The sequence below is a fragment of the Corvus moneduloides genome, chromosome 13, assembly GCF_009650955.1.
Source record: "Corvus moneduloides isolate bCorMon1 chromosome 13, bCorMon1.pri, whole genome shotgun sequence".
Lineage (NCBI taxonomy): Eukaryota > Metazoa > Chordata > Aves > Passeriformes > Corvidae > Corvus > Corvus moneduloides.
In genome coordinates this window covers 15,046,912-15,065,312 of record NC_045488.1, presented here as the reverse complement: position 1 = coordinate 15,065,312, position 18,401 = coordinate 15,046,912, and the positions used below count along the sequence as shown (strand labels likewise).

The 18,401-nt window shown below is 41.6% G+C and overlaps 1 protein-coding gene and 1 long non-coding RNA gene across 14 annotated transcripts in view; one reads left to right on the top strand and one right to left on the bottom strand.

The window, feature by feature from the left end:
- Positions 1–18,401, bottom strand: part of TJP1 (tight junction protein 1) — a 190,455-nt gene that overhangs the window by 65,655 nt on the left and 106,399 nt on the right. Inside the window, exon 1 of one of the 12 annotated variants that reach the window (XM_032123472.1) lies at positions 1,913–2,149. The exons of the other annotated variants lie outside the window; for them this stretch is intronic. Within the exon in view, the coding sequence (XP_031979363.1) occupies positions 1,913–1,945 (33 nt within the window). The 5' untranslated portion in view covers positions 1,946–2,149. Of the gene's footprint in view, positions 1–1,912; positions 2,150–18,401 lie in introns of those variants that run through there. 12 annotated transcript variants of the gene reach the window in all.
- LOC116450734 lies at positions 1,312–17,035 on the top strand. Of its 2 annotated transcripts, none has more exons than XR_004242940.1 (3): positions 1,312–1,615; positions 15,373–15,477; positions 16,705–17,035. It is a non-coding gene; the product is annotated as an uncharacterized LOC116450734 (long non-coding RNA). The 2 variants fall into 2 exon arrangements; XR_004242939.1 differs by lacking the exon at positions 1,312–1,615 and adding an exon at positions 14,931–15,297.

The following is an 18,401-nucleotide window of genomic DNA, read 5'->3' as shown; positions in this document are numbered from 1 at the left end:
ACAAGTTTTTTCCCTCAGAAAGATATGCTATTTCAAACACATAACTTCCATAAATCTGAAAGCATACCACTGGAGAGTTAAACCCCAGTGAGACTATATTTTGCAACATTCTTAAATTAACATACCTTTCAGTATAATTAGTTTGGCTGATACTGTATACATGTATGCAAGCTCCAAGGGCCAATGTGATATGACCACGAGCAGGAGGAGTTTCAAATAACTGCTATGGCAAGATACAACTTTAAATTAACACCAGTCTGTACACCAGTCTACAGCCAAAACAGATACACTTTCTGTACACTTCTGCAACTTTAAATACACTTCCATATTTAAAAATAGAAAAAACTTTCAAGACAGTATATGCATGTGTGGAAGGCAGTACTTGTCCACAGCCTCACAAAATAGCTCTATTTTAAGAGATCATTTTGAACTAGAAATGAGAATTTTGTACCCCAATTTTAAACCAAAAAAAATCTGCAAAATTTAAGTTGATGCATTTTCTCACAATGCCTCACATAGCGGAATTCTAACAAAATAGTATTCAAGACAATATTTATCTTCAACTCCTATTTGTTGTTAATATAAGTGCATTTGAAAAGGGCTAGAAAGTATGTTTTATCTATCTCCATAGCTAGGTAATACCACCAGTGTGAAATACTACCCAAAATAAGTTACTCTTCCAACAACAAACATTTATTGTTGAAATGTGTTTGTGTATATGTTCAAATGTAATACAATACCCCCAAATGTGGTATTAGAAAGAGGCATGAAACTCAGTAGTCAACACTGGCTTTAAAGTTTTTAAAACTCCACTCTGGAAGCTGAAGTTGCCTTTAACACACCTCGAAAGTTAAGACTTTAGAGTTGGCAAAATCGCCAGCTAAGAGTATCTCAGAACTAAGTTTGCTCGTTACTTAGTATCTCAAGTACCGAAGTTTTTCGGTAGAGTAAGGTGTACATTTTACTTCACCCTGTAGAATACCACTTCTGAGTAAGTGCATACCAGCAAGTGACATCAGACCGAAACCACATAGTTTCACTCGAAGGCAAACACCACTAAGCTGAGCTCTGGCAACACCAGCTAACACACGACAGGAACTTGTCGCACTGAAGCCAGAGCAACTACTCAGGCGCCACAAGCTAAAAATTAGTTCGAAATTCAAATTCAAACTAGTTTCAAAGCAAACCTTTAATTTTACGCGAAGGAGAAATAACCTGTTGAGCGTTCCTAACTCCACCTCTCCCCCCCGGGGCCGCTCAGCATTACTCACCGCCGCGCAGTGCCGGGGGAGGTCAGAGTACACACCCGGCAACGTGCACCTGCACCGGCAACACCTACAGATCAGGTGGAGGACCGGCACAAGTTTCTGACGGATTAATGCCGCCCCAAAGCTGTTTACCGTATGTCAGCAACAATCATCCCCGACTGATTCAGCGGCCACAGAAAAAATCCTGCAGTACTGGACTCTCCCGGTTGAGCCTTTCCTAATTGCTACCCGGCTCCAGCCTGGAACAAAAGGGCACGGCCAGCGCACCGGCGCGAGCGCGGGGGCTTCTCCAGGGGGCAGGGCCCGGCTACCGCAGCCATCCCACCGCCGGGGCCCGGATCCAACAGGTGGGCGGCCGGGGCGGGGACGGCCGGCGGGGCAGCAGCCCGGGCCGGGGGGGGTGCGGGCCACCTGCGCGCCCCTCCCGGCAGGCGGGAGGGAGGCTCCGCAGGGAAGACGGCCGGGAGGCTCCGGCCCACCTCGCCCACCTCCTCGGTCCGCACTACCCCTTGCCCTCAGGACGGGCGGGGATAAAGCCGCAGCCGCCGCGGTACGGACTCGGCGGGGCAATGGGAAAACCGCGCCGGGGGTACCGCGGGATGGGAGCGGGCAGGGAATACGGCCGCCCTGGGGCCGAGCCTTACCTTCGTGGAAGCCGCCGCGGCCCTGGCAGACATTTTGTTTCCTTCTCTCCCCTGGAGCCGGGCGAGCGTGTGCGCGCCTGCAACTCCTCAAGCCGGGGGAGAGAAACTCAGCGCCGCCGCCCGCACCTCACGCAGCCGCCCGAATAAACATCCCAGGGCGCGGGGGGGAGGAGGAAGAGGAGGACGGCTGGGAAGGGGCGGGGACGGGGGAGGAGGGAGAAAGGAAGAAAGAGGAAGGGGAGCGGAGGCTCAAGTTTGATAAAAGTGCAGTCTCTTTCCCGCAGCGCCTGGCGCGCCGGGCTTCGCCGCCGGGGCGCGGGAGCGGCCGCGCTGCCCCCGGGCCCGCCCGCTCAGCGGCCGCGCCGCCCGCCTGCCTCGTGCCTCTCCCCCCTCGCAGCCACCGACATGTCCGACTGCCGGCACGGCCCATCCCGCCGCGGGGGGACTGCCCGCCCCGCCGCCGCCTGCCCCCGCTTTGCCGCAGGACCTGGACCCCCCCGGCGGCGGAGCGACGGCGACGGAGCGGCCGGTCCCTGCCCCGAGGGCTCCGCCGGGCGCGGCGCGGTGAGGGGCCACCCGCGGGCCTCGCTCGCCGCCGGGCTCCCCCGCGCCATGGTCGGGGCGGCGGGGGCCGAGCACGGCCGGGCCGGCGCAGCCTATGGGAGCGCGGGGGGGCGTTTGAACGCGGGGAGCGGAGCAGGCCGGGACCGCCACTGGCACCGGGACCGCCCCGAGCGCTGCGGGGGCTGCGGGAGCTCGGCAGGGCCCGTGTCTGCGCTCTCCGTGGCGCTCGGTCCTGCAGCGCCCACGGCGAAGGAATTCTCGCCCCCCTGGAGCCGGCCGCAGAACTGGGATGTCAATCAGCGCGGGCTCAAACCTGCTTTTGCGTTTGCCCATTGTTTGAAGGGGCGGGACATCAGTTTTCGAGTTCCTTAATTGTACATTTTGTTCTTGAGATAAAAGCATAAAGACACAAAAAGAAAACAACTTGGGAGACTTGCTTTGCTTTAAGGTGGTGACTCCACAGCCTTAGCATTTCCTATAGCACCATGAACTGCTGCCTGTGGCTTTGAAAAATAAACTTTTCCCAGTATTTTAGACAAAGCGTTTTTAGTGTCTTTTACAAAGTAAGTATTTACTTAAGCACTAAGAGAAATATTGCAATTTTTTTTTCCATTTAAAAGGACAGGCTTTTTAAAGATGTTATTTTACTTTTGGGCGTTAGATGCCCAACCCATGCACGATGAGGCGATCTCAAAATGCAGCTGGAGTTCTGACTTGACGCTCATGCCACAGAAAGCTGAGCACACTCCCAAATTTTGTAGCACCAAGTCATAAGTTAACAAAATGACTTCCAGAAACATCACCCATTAAAGTGCTACAAACATCAGTGAAAGATGGCACGCACTGTTTATTAGCCACATCACTATGGTCCCTAGTTTATGTTGCTGATTAATTTACTCATTACAATGAGATTAGAGCCCAAGTGCCATGACTAATCAGGTACATAAGGTTCCAGTGAAATGAAAGTAGGTGAGAAAAAATCCCAGACCCAAATGAGTACTCCGCACTCGCTTTGCAAACATTTCATGAGATATACATGACAATAAAAGCCATGGTATCAGGGCCGTGATTTTCTTGCAGTTATTTATGCGCTATTTATGTGCTACCAGCTGCTTTTGTGCTCCATGCAATCTTCAGAAGTACTTAAATTCTTAATAAGAGGATTCAACGATCCAAATCACTCTTCTACCAAGAAACGCCCTACCCAAAGCTACTGTATGAGTTTTACGTTTGTTCTCCTTTGAAAATAAACAAATTCATATTCCAGGAAATAGCTGAAGCAAATTCCCAAGGCAGCAGTCCGAAATCAGGGGGAAGGGCCAACTCCTCCACCATGGCGCAGAGAGTGCGGCACTGTAGGGCAGGGAAAGCCCACCGGGACCTCTCCATAGCACACACTGGGGCAGCCTCACAGATCCAGGGACCTCTGTCAGCACCATCCGCGGCTTTCTGACACCTGACCGATCTCGGAGTGCCCGGACGCCCGGCTTCGCCCCTTCCTTTCCCCTGGAGCCCTGGCCCCTGCGCTGAGCTCCGGAGGGGCCCGGCTCCATGGCAGTTCTCCCACCAGAACCCCTCCGCTGAAAACACCACTGCACTTTTTTTTTTTGTTAATTGCTAGATGTAACTAAGCCTCAGATTATTTTTTTTAACTCGATCTACACATGCAGAAGGCGGAATGTGATGATTTTTATGCCCACATGCTTCACTGCCAGAGTATTCACCAGAGGAGGCAGGAAGGAAAAGGCTGAGATCACAACAGGAAGGAGGGGGAAGATTTCAAGGTGTGGAGATGCATGAAAAGAAACTCAGGGGAGGATGACCTGATAAAGTGTAGCGTAGAATAATCTCTCCCTTTCATCTTTCTCCCCTTGAATAGTTCTGGGGAGGGTGGGCAAGACCTGCAGGCTGGGGAGGAGGACAGGCTGGGAACAGAGTAAAGAAGTTCAACCAATATGAGGCAAGGGAATCAAACAGGAATGCAGGCATGAAAACAGAGGTGGAGATGGTTCCCTAAAATGAGGGAGAAGGACCATGGGAAAGAAAAGCAGTTATTAGGGTATTGGGAGAAAGATGGGGAACAAATAAAAGGGTGAAAGAAAAATATTAAGCGAAGCAAATTCCAGCAAAGATGGAGGTGCCATTTTTGTATCATCTTACATTGGATGAGAAAATGCCATCAAGCCATACAATGAGTTTAACAAGCAGGGAGACTGCTTAACAAGGAAGGACTTCTGCTAGGGTTTTAAAACAGCTGGATATACATAACTCTCTCGGCTCACAGAGACTAATGAGATTCCTTCCTTCCTTCCTTCCTTCCTCCTTTCCTTCCCTTCCTTTCCTTCCCTCCCTCCACCATCTTCCTTCTCTTTCCTTCCAACAGTTATTTAACTCTTCATCTCTACTATTGATACAAATCAGATGAACTGGAAACACCATTTTATTCTACTGGCATTGGTAAAATGCATATATATTTTTGGTAGATATAAATTATTTTTAATGAATGTTTTTGCTTGATTTTATACAAAGCAGTAGCAGAATCACATTGCTGTCCTTTGAAATTCTTCCTTCAGGAGAATTTTTGCATCTCTTAATTAACAAATTGCTCACAAGCAAATCTACCATCAACAGTACAGAAAATGCCAAATCAAATGTTGGTCAAGTCAACATAAAATGATTATCTGAAGTGCGAGTAACTTTGAATTATATTCATATTTAACCTTGGTGGGGTTTTTAAAAATTATTTTAAAATAAATATTACAAAATTAATGTCTGAAAGAGCAAGTTATATATTGTTAAGACTGTTAGGATTCCAGTGTATTCATGTGTTCCCTTTAAAAAGCTTTAATGAAACAGCAGATGTCTATATATTTATATACACATATTGATATATAGCAAGAGAGATGTATGTGTTAGTGTTTATGTGTGTGTGTATATATATATATATATATGCCTTATATACATAGTACATTCAGTCAGATACAGTTATATACCAAGTCCCATCTGTTAGCTAAGGGATCCGAATTTTAAAGCATATTCCTGATTCTACCCTTATAGGTACTGAAAACAGGACCATCTTTAACCTCCATCTTTAGAAAGAAAATTGTCTTAGAAGTCAAGGGCTGAAGAAAAGCAAGTGCTTTACTCATCCTTTCTATAACTGCTACTGGGAGATGTCTAAAAAAAGTACTATTATACTTTCTTGGTAGGAAACCTAAAAATAAAGCTATTATTTAGTAAGTTCAAACCATAACCCTACATTGATTCAAAGGACACAGAAGGACAGTCAGATGTGTGAATCCTTTCTGAGGGCATGGGTATCTGTTACACTGCAAGAACAGGAAGTCTATTCTCTACTTCATGTTGACTTAACTTTTTAAGAAATATTTTGACCGCTTAAAGATGGGGAAGAAGGAAACTGCAGAACCGCAGCCACTACAGAGACAACTTCCTGTGGGTTTTGTGGTGTGTGTGGCTCTGAAAGGGAACAATTCATATAAGATCTTTCAGAGATAGCAGACAGTTTTGCTGCCCTATGAGGTAGTCGTGGGATGCTTAGCTATAAATAGGCCAATATATTACCAATTATGTCATGTGGTTTAGTTGATATTGTACATTCTGTATTTGTAGTTGCCACATGGTTTCAGCATTTCAGGAACAAGAAAAAAGGGGAAGAGAAAATAAGGAGTTCACCACAAGAGAAGAAAATATCTGTTTCTACCTTAAGAAGTAAAAAAGTGGTTTCCAGAAAGCTGTGGGAAATCCATGTCCTCAAAATTACACAGAACTTGTGTCTTGATGAATCAAGTCCCTAGGGAAAAAATTAATGTAGTAATGATGCCTAGTAATGATTCTTATCTTCCTCCCACTTCCACACAGCTGAAACTTGCTTCCTATACTTACTGACTCTTTAAAGGGCTGTGTATCACTGCATTGCCTCTTCTGAAAACACTGCAGATAATTGCTCAATATACAGGGAATAGAGGCTTCCAGTAATTCACTGCCTCTTACATACTGGAACTCTTAGACAAAGACAAAATCCCAGAATCTGTACTTCACCTCTCATTAAGAGGTTAAAGCACATATCTGAAAAACACACCAGAGGCTGGATATGCTCAGAATGGGAATAAACCCAACATCTTCATACAGTCAGCCTGTCTTACTCCTGCTGTTTAAACTCATGGTTATTTCTTGTTTAACACCTTAAAAATAGTACTAGGTTTAACACAGTGCAAGGGCATTTTTTCTATTCAGCCTAAACACCACTTCAACTTTCAAGCAAATGGGAAATGTACAAATAGAATTAAAAGTAGGTTGCAGTGGCAACGCCACATTATTGTCTGCCTTAAAATACTTGAAGAATGTATCACTGTAGAGCTGAAATCTAGTCTCTTTGGTTATTATTTCAGGATATCCTTAAAAAAGAAACTCGTCTCCTCGGTTTAGACCAGGTCTTGGAGAATCTTTGTTATCTGTATAATTGTTTAGAGACAAAATCTGAGATTACTGTTGAAGAAAATGTTATTTGTGAGTTTTACTTGTGCTTCATGGCAGCAGAGCTAATTTATTACAGAAATTCGTTACAGAAATGTTATGTAACTATTCTACTTCCCATCTCAGTCGTTTTATGAACAGGACTGTAAAATTCAATGCACTGCAGCCGATCCAGGCTGATTTTACAAAACGCTTCACTGTTAAGTAGCCACTGGATGTCAAAATGTCAGATATTCAGAACTGTTCTACTTTCTCCAGGTTTATTTGGTAGAGAGGGGACTGTTAAAATAATCAAAGACAGCTGTGAAACTTCAGCAGGCACAAATTCAGAGCTGATGTGATTCCAGTCCCAGAAAGTCACACTGCAGAGAGCACCACAGATGCTCCACTGATCTAGAATTCTTATTTCTCATATTTCGCTTTTAGAGAGCATGACTAGCAGTTCATCCTAAAAAGTGCTTGCCCGGACAACAAGCAACAAGCACCAAAGATTAACTGCATAGGCAACTTTAGAAAGTAAAATGAAGACAGAATACACACAGGCCTCGTTACTTACAAACACTGAGTGATTTGTAAAGGTAGTCCCGGACCAGCTTAACAAAATTGATTCATTTAATTACCTTTCTGGCAAACAACTCTGTATCCAAACCCAGAAATTTTCCAGGAACCCTCGCAGAAGATACAAAGTGACAAAACTGTTCTCTGAAACCCAAAGAGAAATCATCACTAAGAGGAGGACGGAAGATCGGGAGAAAAGGAGGTTGCAGAGGTGTGGTTTTCTAAGCCAGATAGTTTTGAAAGGCGATACCACTTCTACAGTTTCTTGAGCACAAATATCAGACCTGAAATGAGTACTACAGGAAATTATCATGACTCATTTTTGTTAGTGAGAAGGGCATGCATACAGAAAATGAAAATATGTACTGAAAATTGTTACATTCAACAAAAAAATATATACTGAAAATTGTTACACTGCTAAAAATGTTTATAGATAATGATGCAAAAGTGTGAGCTCATCTGCTTCTTAATTCTTCATACCAAAAAGACTTTATTGCATAATTGCAAAAAATGTAGAAACTTAGATTACTGAACTTTATAACCTATAATCTATTTTTATTGCCACTCAGCTTTCATCTTTTAAAATCTCAAATTTATTTTTATCCTCTGCCCTTTCGTATTACAACTGGTACAAGACTCCATCTATTCTTTTAAAATTCACATGCACAAATCCATCAAGTCAAGGAACTAACAACGTGCTTAAAAGTAGGAACACCAGATTACACCCAGTTAATTCCAGTGTGATCTTTACCTTAGTTGGTAGCTCTGTCCTAGTAGCACCTGCTTTACAAGAGCAACTTCAGTAAGGTTTAGAGGAGGTAAGTAAGGTAAGTTCCTGATGGTCACGCCCATAGGGTTATGAACCCTTTCCATCTTGGTATTTGCTTTTGCTTTTGTTTCTACCTCCAAATATTAAAAACAGTTTTAAAAACAAAGGTACTTTAAAGAGATCACTGTTTGTGTCACTGGAAGAAACTCAGGTTATCTTGTGTGTACCCCCTGCAGGCTTCTTAACTATATATTATTGGATGATTGTATTACACAGTGATGTCACCACTGGCCTGAGATGGTTTTGTTGAGGCTCCCTTTCAAAATCATTATCATTCCAAAATATATTAAACCTGAAACATGAGTGCATAAAACATTATTGTGTTATAAAACACTACAGCAGAACATAGTTTTATGACTTTTAACTCCACATTTCAATAATCCAGACTACACCCTCAAGAGATCTTATTTAAGACACGTTCATTGAGCACCACATACTGTCCATCTTAAGAGAGCTTTTCAGTCACTTTTAGTCTGTAGCAACTAAGCAGACATCTGGTTATCCGTGATATTATATATTCTATTTTAGCTGTGTCTGCAATCAATAGCAAAATTCAGCTCCCAGGGACAACATGTTTTGCAGCATGCCCTATTTCATCTGTAACTGTTTGGTTAACATTAATATTTTTAATTATATGAATAAAGGTCGCTACAAGTTTTTATAGTAAGTTTAAAAGTTTTCAGTGTATGTAACAGTTTCAACATGACAATATACAAGAGAGGCTACTGGAACAGAAAGTGCTTAGTTTGGAAGGATATTGCATTATTTCCTGACCTGTTGTTGTCAGGAAAGGAAAGCACGTCACGGGCTGGCTTTTATGTTTTGGTGTGTCACAGCACATGGAATCAGTGGGCAACATAAACTAATGTGATGAAAGCCCTGCATTCTTCTGACGTTACTTGACCACTCGTTTCTGCTCTTGCACTGTGTCATCCCCTCCATAGCTGCATCTTGCTAACTCTGTATGGGGATAACTGAAGTGATACTGGTTTAAAAATTATCCTTGGAGCACAGAGGCAGGAATAAGTAGCCAAAGATGGGGACTTTTTAAGCTGAACTTACCGGTAAAGGTAACATGCCTATGTATCTGCACTTGCACAGCATTTACCTACGCTTCAAGCACAGAGATCACCTCAGCTGCAGATTTCTGAACCTGTGGGCAAAAGGCATCCTCTGCCTTATAGAGGTAGGGCACCTGTACCTCATCTGAGACAGGATGGCTTGCTTCACTCCTTGGATAATTGCATGTCATTTTTCCAGTAGTCCTGTATGATATGTCATCATACATGCGCAAGAAATTCTTAGATGCTCATTTTTTTTTTAGTTTGGAGATTTATATAGTATTGGCTGTAAAAAGGCACAGTGAAACCAGTTTTAACTGAATCACTCAAAACTTTCAAAAAGTGTGCAGGCATTTAACACTTGGTGCCATTAACTGCAACCTGTAATGCATTTTCAGTAAGACTTTTTTAGAAAAAAATAGATATGATTTTAGTTCAATATTTACAAAATCAAGTTTTGACCACAGACTAATACTGAGTATGCTTAACCCAGAAAACAAGAGGTTCAAAAAAAAGTGAAGTATTAAATGAGAATTTTTTTATGAGCCATCACACTGCCTATATTGATACAAAGTCCAAACTTCACTTACTTCTCTCAGTTGATTAGATTCAGTCCAGCTCTCTAGGCACTTACACTGCAAACAGATCTATAAACTGATTTACATTTGCCAAACCAGAAGTTCTTCAGAGAAATTCACAGTTGACATCTGTCTCCGGGACTGTCAGGACTCAGCTCTGTTCTGCTAAAACTGGTTGTGCATCACCCAGGAAGCATTAGTATTTGGTAAAATATATTACTACAGGTGTATCTTTACTTAAACTCCAACTTTAAATCTAAGAAATACACAGTCAGAAATTTTCCTGACTGCCTCAGTACCAGAGAAACCATCCCATTAGTATAGGACCACACATTCCACAACCTATATTACAGTGAAGCCCAGAAGCTCTAACCAGAACATTGCTTTAATCTAGCTAAACCTATACAGTCAGTACAGAAGGATTCAAAGCAAAAATATTTACAGTGCAAAGCTCAAAACCAACAGGGCAAATACTGTATTTACCACATGGCTGTTTCTCATCCAAGTGTTTAGGCCTCACAGAATCCACATTATATCAATTTCATTAGCTAAATCTTTTCTTTACACATCTGTCAGTTCAATGCTACGTGCCAGCTGAAAAACTGTAACTGTCACATCCTTTTTTAAAGTGTGAGATTATAATACTTGTGAAAAGTGCTAAAGCAAGAGCCTAGGGACAGAAATTCTTCTTGTTCTCCAAGCAGGTAAAGCAAGGACAAGCATTAAAGCAAGTTTCCCTGTGAAGTCCAGTCAGTGTGGCTGTTTTCAGTCTCTTGATCCCTTTGCCTGAAAGCTTGTTGAGTATTTCCAATGTTATGCTTTAGTCTAATAAAAGATACAGCTTCTCACCATAAAACTTGCTCCCTAGCTACCAAGTATTTCTGAAAGCCTTTTCAAAGCTGGAGAAACCAATTTTTGCCAAGTGTGCAAACCTTCATGAGTCACATAATACTCCGACTTCTGTTTTAAGATGAGTAAATATGATAATTTACAACAAGATGCTGAAGTGATTTATACAGTTTCTTATGATAAATGTAACAAGTGTTTTAAAGAAGGTCTTCCACAGAAATTTTATTTATTTTCCCATATTTTTCAAAAGCTTTTCTTTAGAAGCAGCAGCCTTCAAAACAGACTTTTTTTTTTTTCTCCTTAAGACCCAGTTATAAATACAGAGCTTGAAATCAGCCCTATGACTCTCCCCTGGCTGTGTGTCATACTGACATTTAACATCAAATACATGCGCTGCTGCTTTTTAGACATGCACTGCTGGACAAATAGATTGCCTACTACTTCTTAATATTTCTCTCAGGGTACCCATATGCTATTTTCACAAATGAGTATCTCTTTGGTTTCTGAATAATAGATGTCAAGACCAGGAAAAAAAAAAAAAAAAAGAGCAAGCCTAGCCCCAAGGTTATCACAGAAAGCATCCAAAACTACTTTACTAGAAGAAACACCTTCTTTGTACACTTGTCTTACAGTATGGACTAATTTTTTTCCAGCCTACTCCATTTCTCTAACTGTATCACTGCCCTGGCTGCACTAATAGGCTTTAATAGCCCTGACAAATTGATTATGAAGAAAATTAATTGTTTCTCTTTAGAAGTCCTGTAATCTGGAAGCAGTTGCAGGGGTTGACAGAGATTTACATAGAAGAGGAAAGAAGGTGGAGGCATTCTTCCCCCATGAATACCATAGTATTGCCATAACTCACATGAAACCTCCTCTCTCTGTTCCCCAGCCAGAGCTGCATCATGAGCAGTTAACCCACTCATTATTCTTGGCACAGAAATAAATTAGAGAGGTAATCACTGAATGCTTAGATAATTTCTAAAATCAGTGAAACAATCTCTACCTACATAAGCATATTTGAGAAGGATTACGAATCAAGTTTATTATATCTGCAAATGCACAAGATAATACAGTAGCTGTTGCCCTCATTATATTAAAACCAACAAATAAAATGTGAGCTTTGCAAAATTTTTGCTCATATATATGCAGGGTCAGCTTTATCCATGCATGGTCATGAAAGGCCCAGAGAAAAGGGTGTGAACATTGATGCTTCCCTGCAGCAGCACAAGCCCCATCTTGTACAACCTGTACAACCTGAGAACCAGCAGAGCAATAAGGTGAATGAGCCTTCAGAACATGTCAATGTCTTGGTACTTTATAATACTACAACACAAGTAATGAGATCTTATCAAAACGTGATTTAAAGTCATTACTTGAGCTGGATGGTGAGCACAGAAATATTGCTATTTGAATTTAAATTAAAATTTCATTAGGTATCATATTACATTTTAAAATTAGTATTTTGTTTCTAAGTGAACAGGGTTGATTGTGTAACTGAAGGCTATCTACATCACAGCCTTCTCCATGCCACTGCAAAAATAAGTCCACTGATCTCAAGGATAAGTTGACTGAGGTCTCTCAAACGTATGTTACATATGCAGATAAACTTAGTCTTTTTTTTAGATTAAAATTGTTATTTTCCATCTTCCTGCCTGCACTGAAAAGGCAAATATAGTCCTTACATGATCCTCCTCCAACTCTCCTTCCAAAAACTGTGTCATGTGTGACCAGTGAGGATGGCCAGTGCCCCAGCAATACACTATTGTGCGGCAGTCAGGGACAGAGAAAGGAACAGTCTTAGTGAGAAGTACACCTGGGGACAACGTGCTCTACCAGGATTCTATTATTCTCTAAACAGAATGAAAAATAGCACTCTAAAGGCCAGCATGTTCCCTGTTTTTAAAAAGATGGTGCTTGCACTTAAAACTGCAATTAATTCAGCCAACATATGCGGTCCTTTATTAAAAGGCTCTTTGAGCGTAAGGGTACAGACACCTGAAGAAGTCATGCATCTGAAGTTGTTCGGGATTTCTGGTTCATTCAGTGTGGAGTCAGCTGTGGGCTGCATCCCTTGAACAGTCCCTCTCACTGTCCAGGGAGGCACCTGGAACACAGTTCTGGTGTTCCCCACAGTCTGCACTGACTGAGGAAAAGCAGCTTCCACCCTCTGCCGAAGGACTCCACCAAAACCCTCCCCGAAGAGCTGTCAGAGGACGCAGTGAGTCAGGACAGTGCCTCTGGAGGCACCTTGGCACCCGCTCTGACCCGCTCTGCTCACTTAGCCATGCTCCATCTGCACGCCACAGCCCCGCTCCCCCCGCCAGCACTCCTGCCATGGAAACCTTCTCCAGACTCCAGAGGAGCCTCCCTCCCTGCATTGCTAATATATTTAGAAACTACTCTGTTGCTGCAGTGAATTACAAAAGAAACAAATGCACCCTTATATAACATTATTACAATTATATTGCAGTGTTTGCCTCAGAGAGACAGCAGCACCTCAGCTACCAAGGTTCTACCACATTAAGGGGCAGAAGACACCACACAGCTGGAGCACTGTATCTTGCATAGAAATAGAGGTATAATGGGATACTTGGACTGAGGATATCCCCTTACTCCATCAAAAAGTTATGCTTATATAAATCTTAAATGACTTGTAGCATGAAAACAAATTGCTAGGTCGCCAGCTGAGATTTCAACTCCTTTTGAGTCTCTAATTATGCTTGAACAGCTCTTGAAAACACCAAAATCTGTTTTTGACTGCATAGCAAAGCCTGGAATGGGCAAGACAAATATTGTAGTAACCTTCATAAGCAATCTGATAGTTATTGTGGAATCTGTCCTCTCCCCTTTATCTTCTCAGGGGAAGTTGGTGCTGATTATGAAAACACCTTTAACAATAAGATGTTCCAGAAACAGATCATTTTGTTTATCTATTTTTGACATTTATTTCAATATGTTAAGCAAACACTTAATTTCTGATGTTAGCGTTCCATTTCCATTCTCTGCTATATGGAAGAAGTACTTAATAGACATACTTTGATGTCAGTACAGATTCACAGACAGATAATTTTCTTCTGAACAAACTTGTTTCTGTAAATACAAATGCAGTGCAAACGTAACTGGCACAATCCTGTCTGTGGTAACAGCTGTTATTAAATCATACCTGTTTCTATTGTCAGGGATGTTTAATAACCTCCACTTCATAACGAAAGGGCAAACAACTGTGACTACACCCATATTTTAGCAGCAGCAGGATACAGATGTTAAATTCTGGACTGTACTAGCCTCACATTCCTCCAGCTTTGTAAATGGCCTCAAAGCCAGTGTTTTTCATTTTTCTTTTTTAGCTTTTTTGTCTATCTTTATATGGAGATAATTTACTAGGCTCTTTGACTTTGCTGTCATATATCTGAGGAAAAAAACACTGCAAAATACAAAGCAAGAAGCATATGATTTTTTAGCATTCCTTCTTCAAGCATTTTATAGACCTTTTCAGGAGAAAATACTCAATGTTCACAGAGAATTCTCTTGTATGACCTTATTACTGTCACCTCTCCCTTGCAGAGGAGGATCACTGAGGTACAAACAGCACCAACGCCTGGGTTTTTCCACCCTGCTGCCATGGCATGCTCAGGGACCTTGGGTTAATCACTTCTCTGTACATCAGTAAAACATCAATGGGGGCTATATGGCCAAATAAATACAACAAAGAAACTTTTTATGTGCTTTGAAAATTGACTGGTGGTACATAAAGGCACACTCTAGCTGTAAACTTGTAATTGAAAAAGACAAAATTAGGACAAATATTGGTAGCTATTCTTAAAAATGCATGCAACTTGCACATTCAGTCATTAATATTTTTATTTCTGTTTGTCTTTCCTGAGTGCCTTAAAGGGGTTGTTACTTCAGCAAGGTACCTTATCACAGCTAATTAAGTACTGGTAAAATATGGGACTTTGTTGAAACGTACATTACACTGCAAAAGACAAACTGATTTTTAATTTCTTCATTATTACCACTTCAATTCCTCCTTCAGCATTACAGTTGTGTAATCTCTACCCTTGGAGGTTTGCAAGATCTGACTGGTTACAGCCCTGAGCAACCCGGTCTGGCCTCAGAGCTGCCCCTGCTTTGAGAAGAAAGAGGCTGGAGCCCTTGTTAGCTCCCTCCTAACCTGAATTACTCCATGATCCTTTCTGGCAGTTTCTTTCTGTCTTCTTTCTGATGTTTTTCAGGATTTCCCTTATAAGATTGGGACTCTCATAAAATGATTGTTGTCTTGGTAGAAAATTCAGGTCTCCAGTCTTTCTTAAGATTTTTTATGAAAGATTCAGTATATTGCAGGAAAACCAGTACTTCCGGCAGATTTGCATATTATTCAGTTTTGATTAAAATGTTGGTTTTTCCAAATCTGGAACTTTCACAAAATTGAAGGGAAAAAATTCCCAAGTTATTTATACTTTTCTGCTCTTCTACATAATCTCTGCTACTTTTTAATTGCTGTCTGTATGTTTCAAATTTTAGGTACTGCCCTGTTGTGCCTGAGCTATTGCCTTCCTGGCTTTCCAGAAACTGATTTGAAGGAACTTGAAGTAAACATTTAAAGTGATTAAAGCCCTGCAAAGGATGGTGAGTTACATGTGAAAATCTCTCTTCTGAATTATCTTTTTCCTAGTGAAAATTAGAATTTCTCAAGGTGTTCACTTCGGTATTAGCTTGTGTTTACAACAGAATATTAATTTTGTATTCTGCACATTCTCAATGTCCCTAACTAGCTTCGTAAAGTATTTTCCAACTCCATTAGAGATCAGTTTTTCAAGCTTCTTAAGTAACAGCAGTGAGTTTTATTATACCTTTTTCCCCTCTCTCTACTGACAGGAGGCATTACTGCCATTTGGCAAACACTGTGCTTTTACTTTTTTTCCCTATTCCTTTCTCAAAGGGATTTTATAAGAGTTATAAAAAGCAGGTCAGCTCTGCAAGCACCTATACACGAATTTCTGCTATTTTTAAAAGGTAATGTGAAAAGAAAATAATTTACATTCAAAACTTATTTAAAAGATTGCTGAAGCCAGGAACCAAAAGAAGGAAACTAGAAAATGATCAACTAAGATCCAGTTGTTTTTACTTCCATCTTATCTATACTTGGTTTTTCCAGCAAATTTCAGCAGATTTTTCAGTTGTTGCCATTTTATCTCCTTTAAGCACCATTCAGTATGCAAACATAATCACTTTCAGTATTTTTCTTTTATGGATTTAAGAACTGTAATGCTAGACCAAAATATCTTTTTTTCCCCCCCCTGCCTTGCAAATACAAGCTGGTATAAATGGCTCCAGTGAGTAATTTTCCTTAAGGGCCACTACATAAGTCTGGCATATTCTCTGACTATCCACATTACTGAAGGTTGCTTACAGCTTTGAGCAAAACAGTGAGCGTACTGCCATCCTCATGATCAGGCATCCAAGGAGAAAACACTTTTGATAAGTTACAGAAAAAAAGGACTCTCTGTTTGCTCAAACACTTGCACACTTCAGCTTCCTGCCAAAGCCTGTTCACACTTCAAGCTCCTGCTGGATTCTGGATATGCAAGCCCAGCAATCTACCCATTATCAGTGAGTCACCATGGCATGATTATCCTATGATTAAACCACTTTTGCTTCCTTTTGCTGCGGCCACTCCACACTGGAGCCTTTCCAAATAAGTCCACATCCTCCTGCTCAGAGATCAGTTGATCTCTTCAGTACCCCACGTTCGAGATTGTAGCACCAAGGATTGCTGGACTGAGCACCACTGACACGTGAAAAATTACAATGCCAAACTTAATAATTTCTATGATTATCTGTTTGTCCTCTTAGCCAGTTCGTCCAGGACAATCAGCACCATTTTTCAATTGTGGCAAGCCATGTGGAGGAAGCACTGTCAAGACTTTCTGGTGCCATGGTAATGACTATAAAGGAGCCACTGCACAAATGAGTAGGGAATACAGGAGAGAATGAGCAGAAAAGGTGATGCTAAAATGTGGAGCTGGAAGGTGGGTAATAGTTGTTTGGGGGGACTGGAACGTATTCAGATCTATTTTCATCAATGTAAACTTAACCCACAAATCAAACGGAATCCAGTGCAGTAATAAAAGTGACAGATAACTCACAACAAAATAGGGGCATGAGGTGGGCCTTTGGAAAAAGCCTCAACCAACCACAATAATCACATAAGCAGTCTCTAAAACTCAGCCCGACTCAGTCCCCTGTAGCACTATGAAATAGTGGGCAGCATGGGATGGACATGCACAGCAGCATTACAGTTCTGCCTTGGAACCCCAGCAATGGAAATGGCCACAACTCTCTTTGCTTCCTTGTTTGAGATCTGTGGCTCTTTGTTACATCCCTCTAGGTTTTTGTGCCTTAAAGATAAATCTTGTCAGCCAGAGACAGTGTCCCTCTGGTGTTTTATGGAATGTTTCTGCTCTCTTTTGTGATGTACTGAGAGGTATTTTCTCTGTGTATTGTAAGCTGGTAGCTGCTATAACCTAGGCAGTACAACAAGATGCCTGTTCTCGAAGACTGTCAGTACTATTTTTTAGACGTTTGCAAAACGGTGGTGTCCTTAAAAGAACAACCCCATCATGCAGAGGACTGAAGGAAAACTCTAATTTAACTAAAGAGCCCTAAAGCTGCCTCAGTTCAGACTTGTTCCCAAGAGAACATTGCTGGGAGCCAACTACCGCCACTTCCTTCTTTGCTTTCTGTTGCTGGCAAGACTGAATCTATTTTTTACTGACATGCCACTTATAATATGCTGTGAAATGCAGTCAAAATGCAAAGAGAAATTGCAAGCTGTCTTGATAAACATTTGACATCAGTTTCCAAAGCCTGGAAATAGTTTTGTGGTGCTCTGAACTCAGGTAAGGCAGCAATGGTATAACAGCAGTACACAGCATTTTTGGACTGTAATTGCACAGAAGAAATGTCAGCTGTGAGACAAACAGCTCCCTTCTGTGAAAGAGCATATTCTAGCATCTTTATATTCAGACTACTGTACAGAGTCGCTCTTCATCAGTAACATGCCTGTGCTTCTGACTTTCTCAGTAACTGCCCAAGTCACTTAATTTGTTGTTTGATTGGCTATGAAGTAAAAATAAAATATGTAAGGACCTTTGTAAACCAGTTCAAGATATTGTGATGGATGTGTTATATAGATGCTATTTATTATGGTAATAATTTCTTTGCTACATTCACAATTTTCTTATCTAGGTCCAAAGAGAATTGAAAACATCTTGATAATATTTCACTGACACTCTACTTTGCAGCTTGGATTTTAAACATGGGTGTCCTCCCCTGCTCAATCGACTTTCAGCCTTGTTCTCTCCAACCATTTTCCTGATCCCCTGACAGGAGTTGCTCTGTCATTTGTGCTGCTTCAGCAGTCTCAAACTCCTGACTGCCTTTAACCTACTGAATCACTTCCTGAATTTATGTGATGCCTGTAAACTTCTCTCCACCTGAATCTGAAGATGAGCATTTCAATCAGTTTCTCCACTCTAGCAAACTCACAT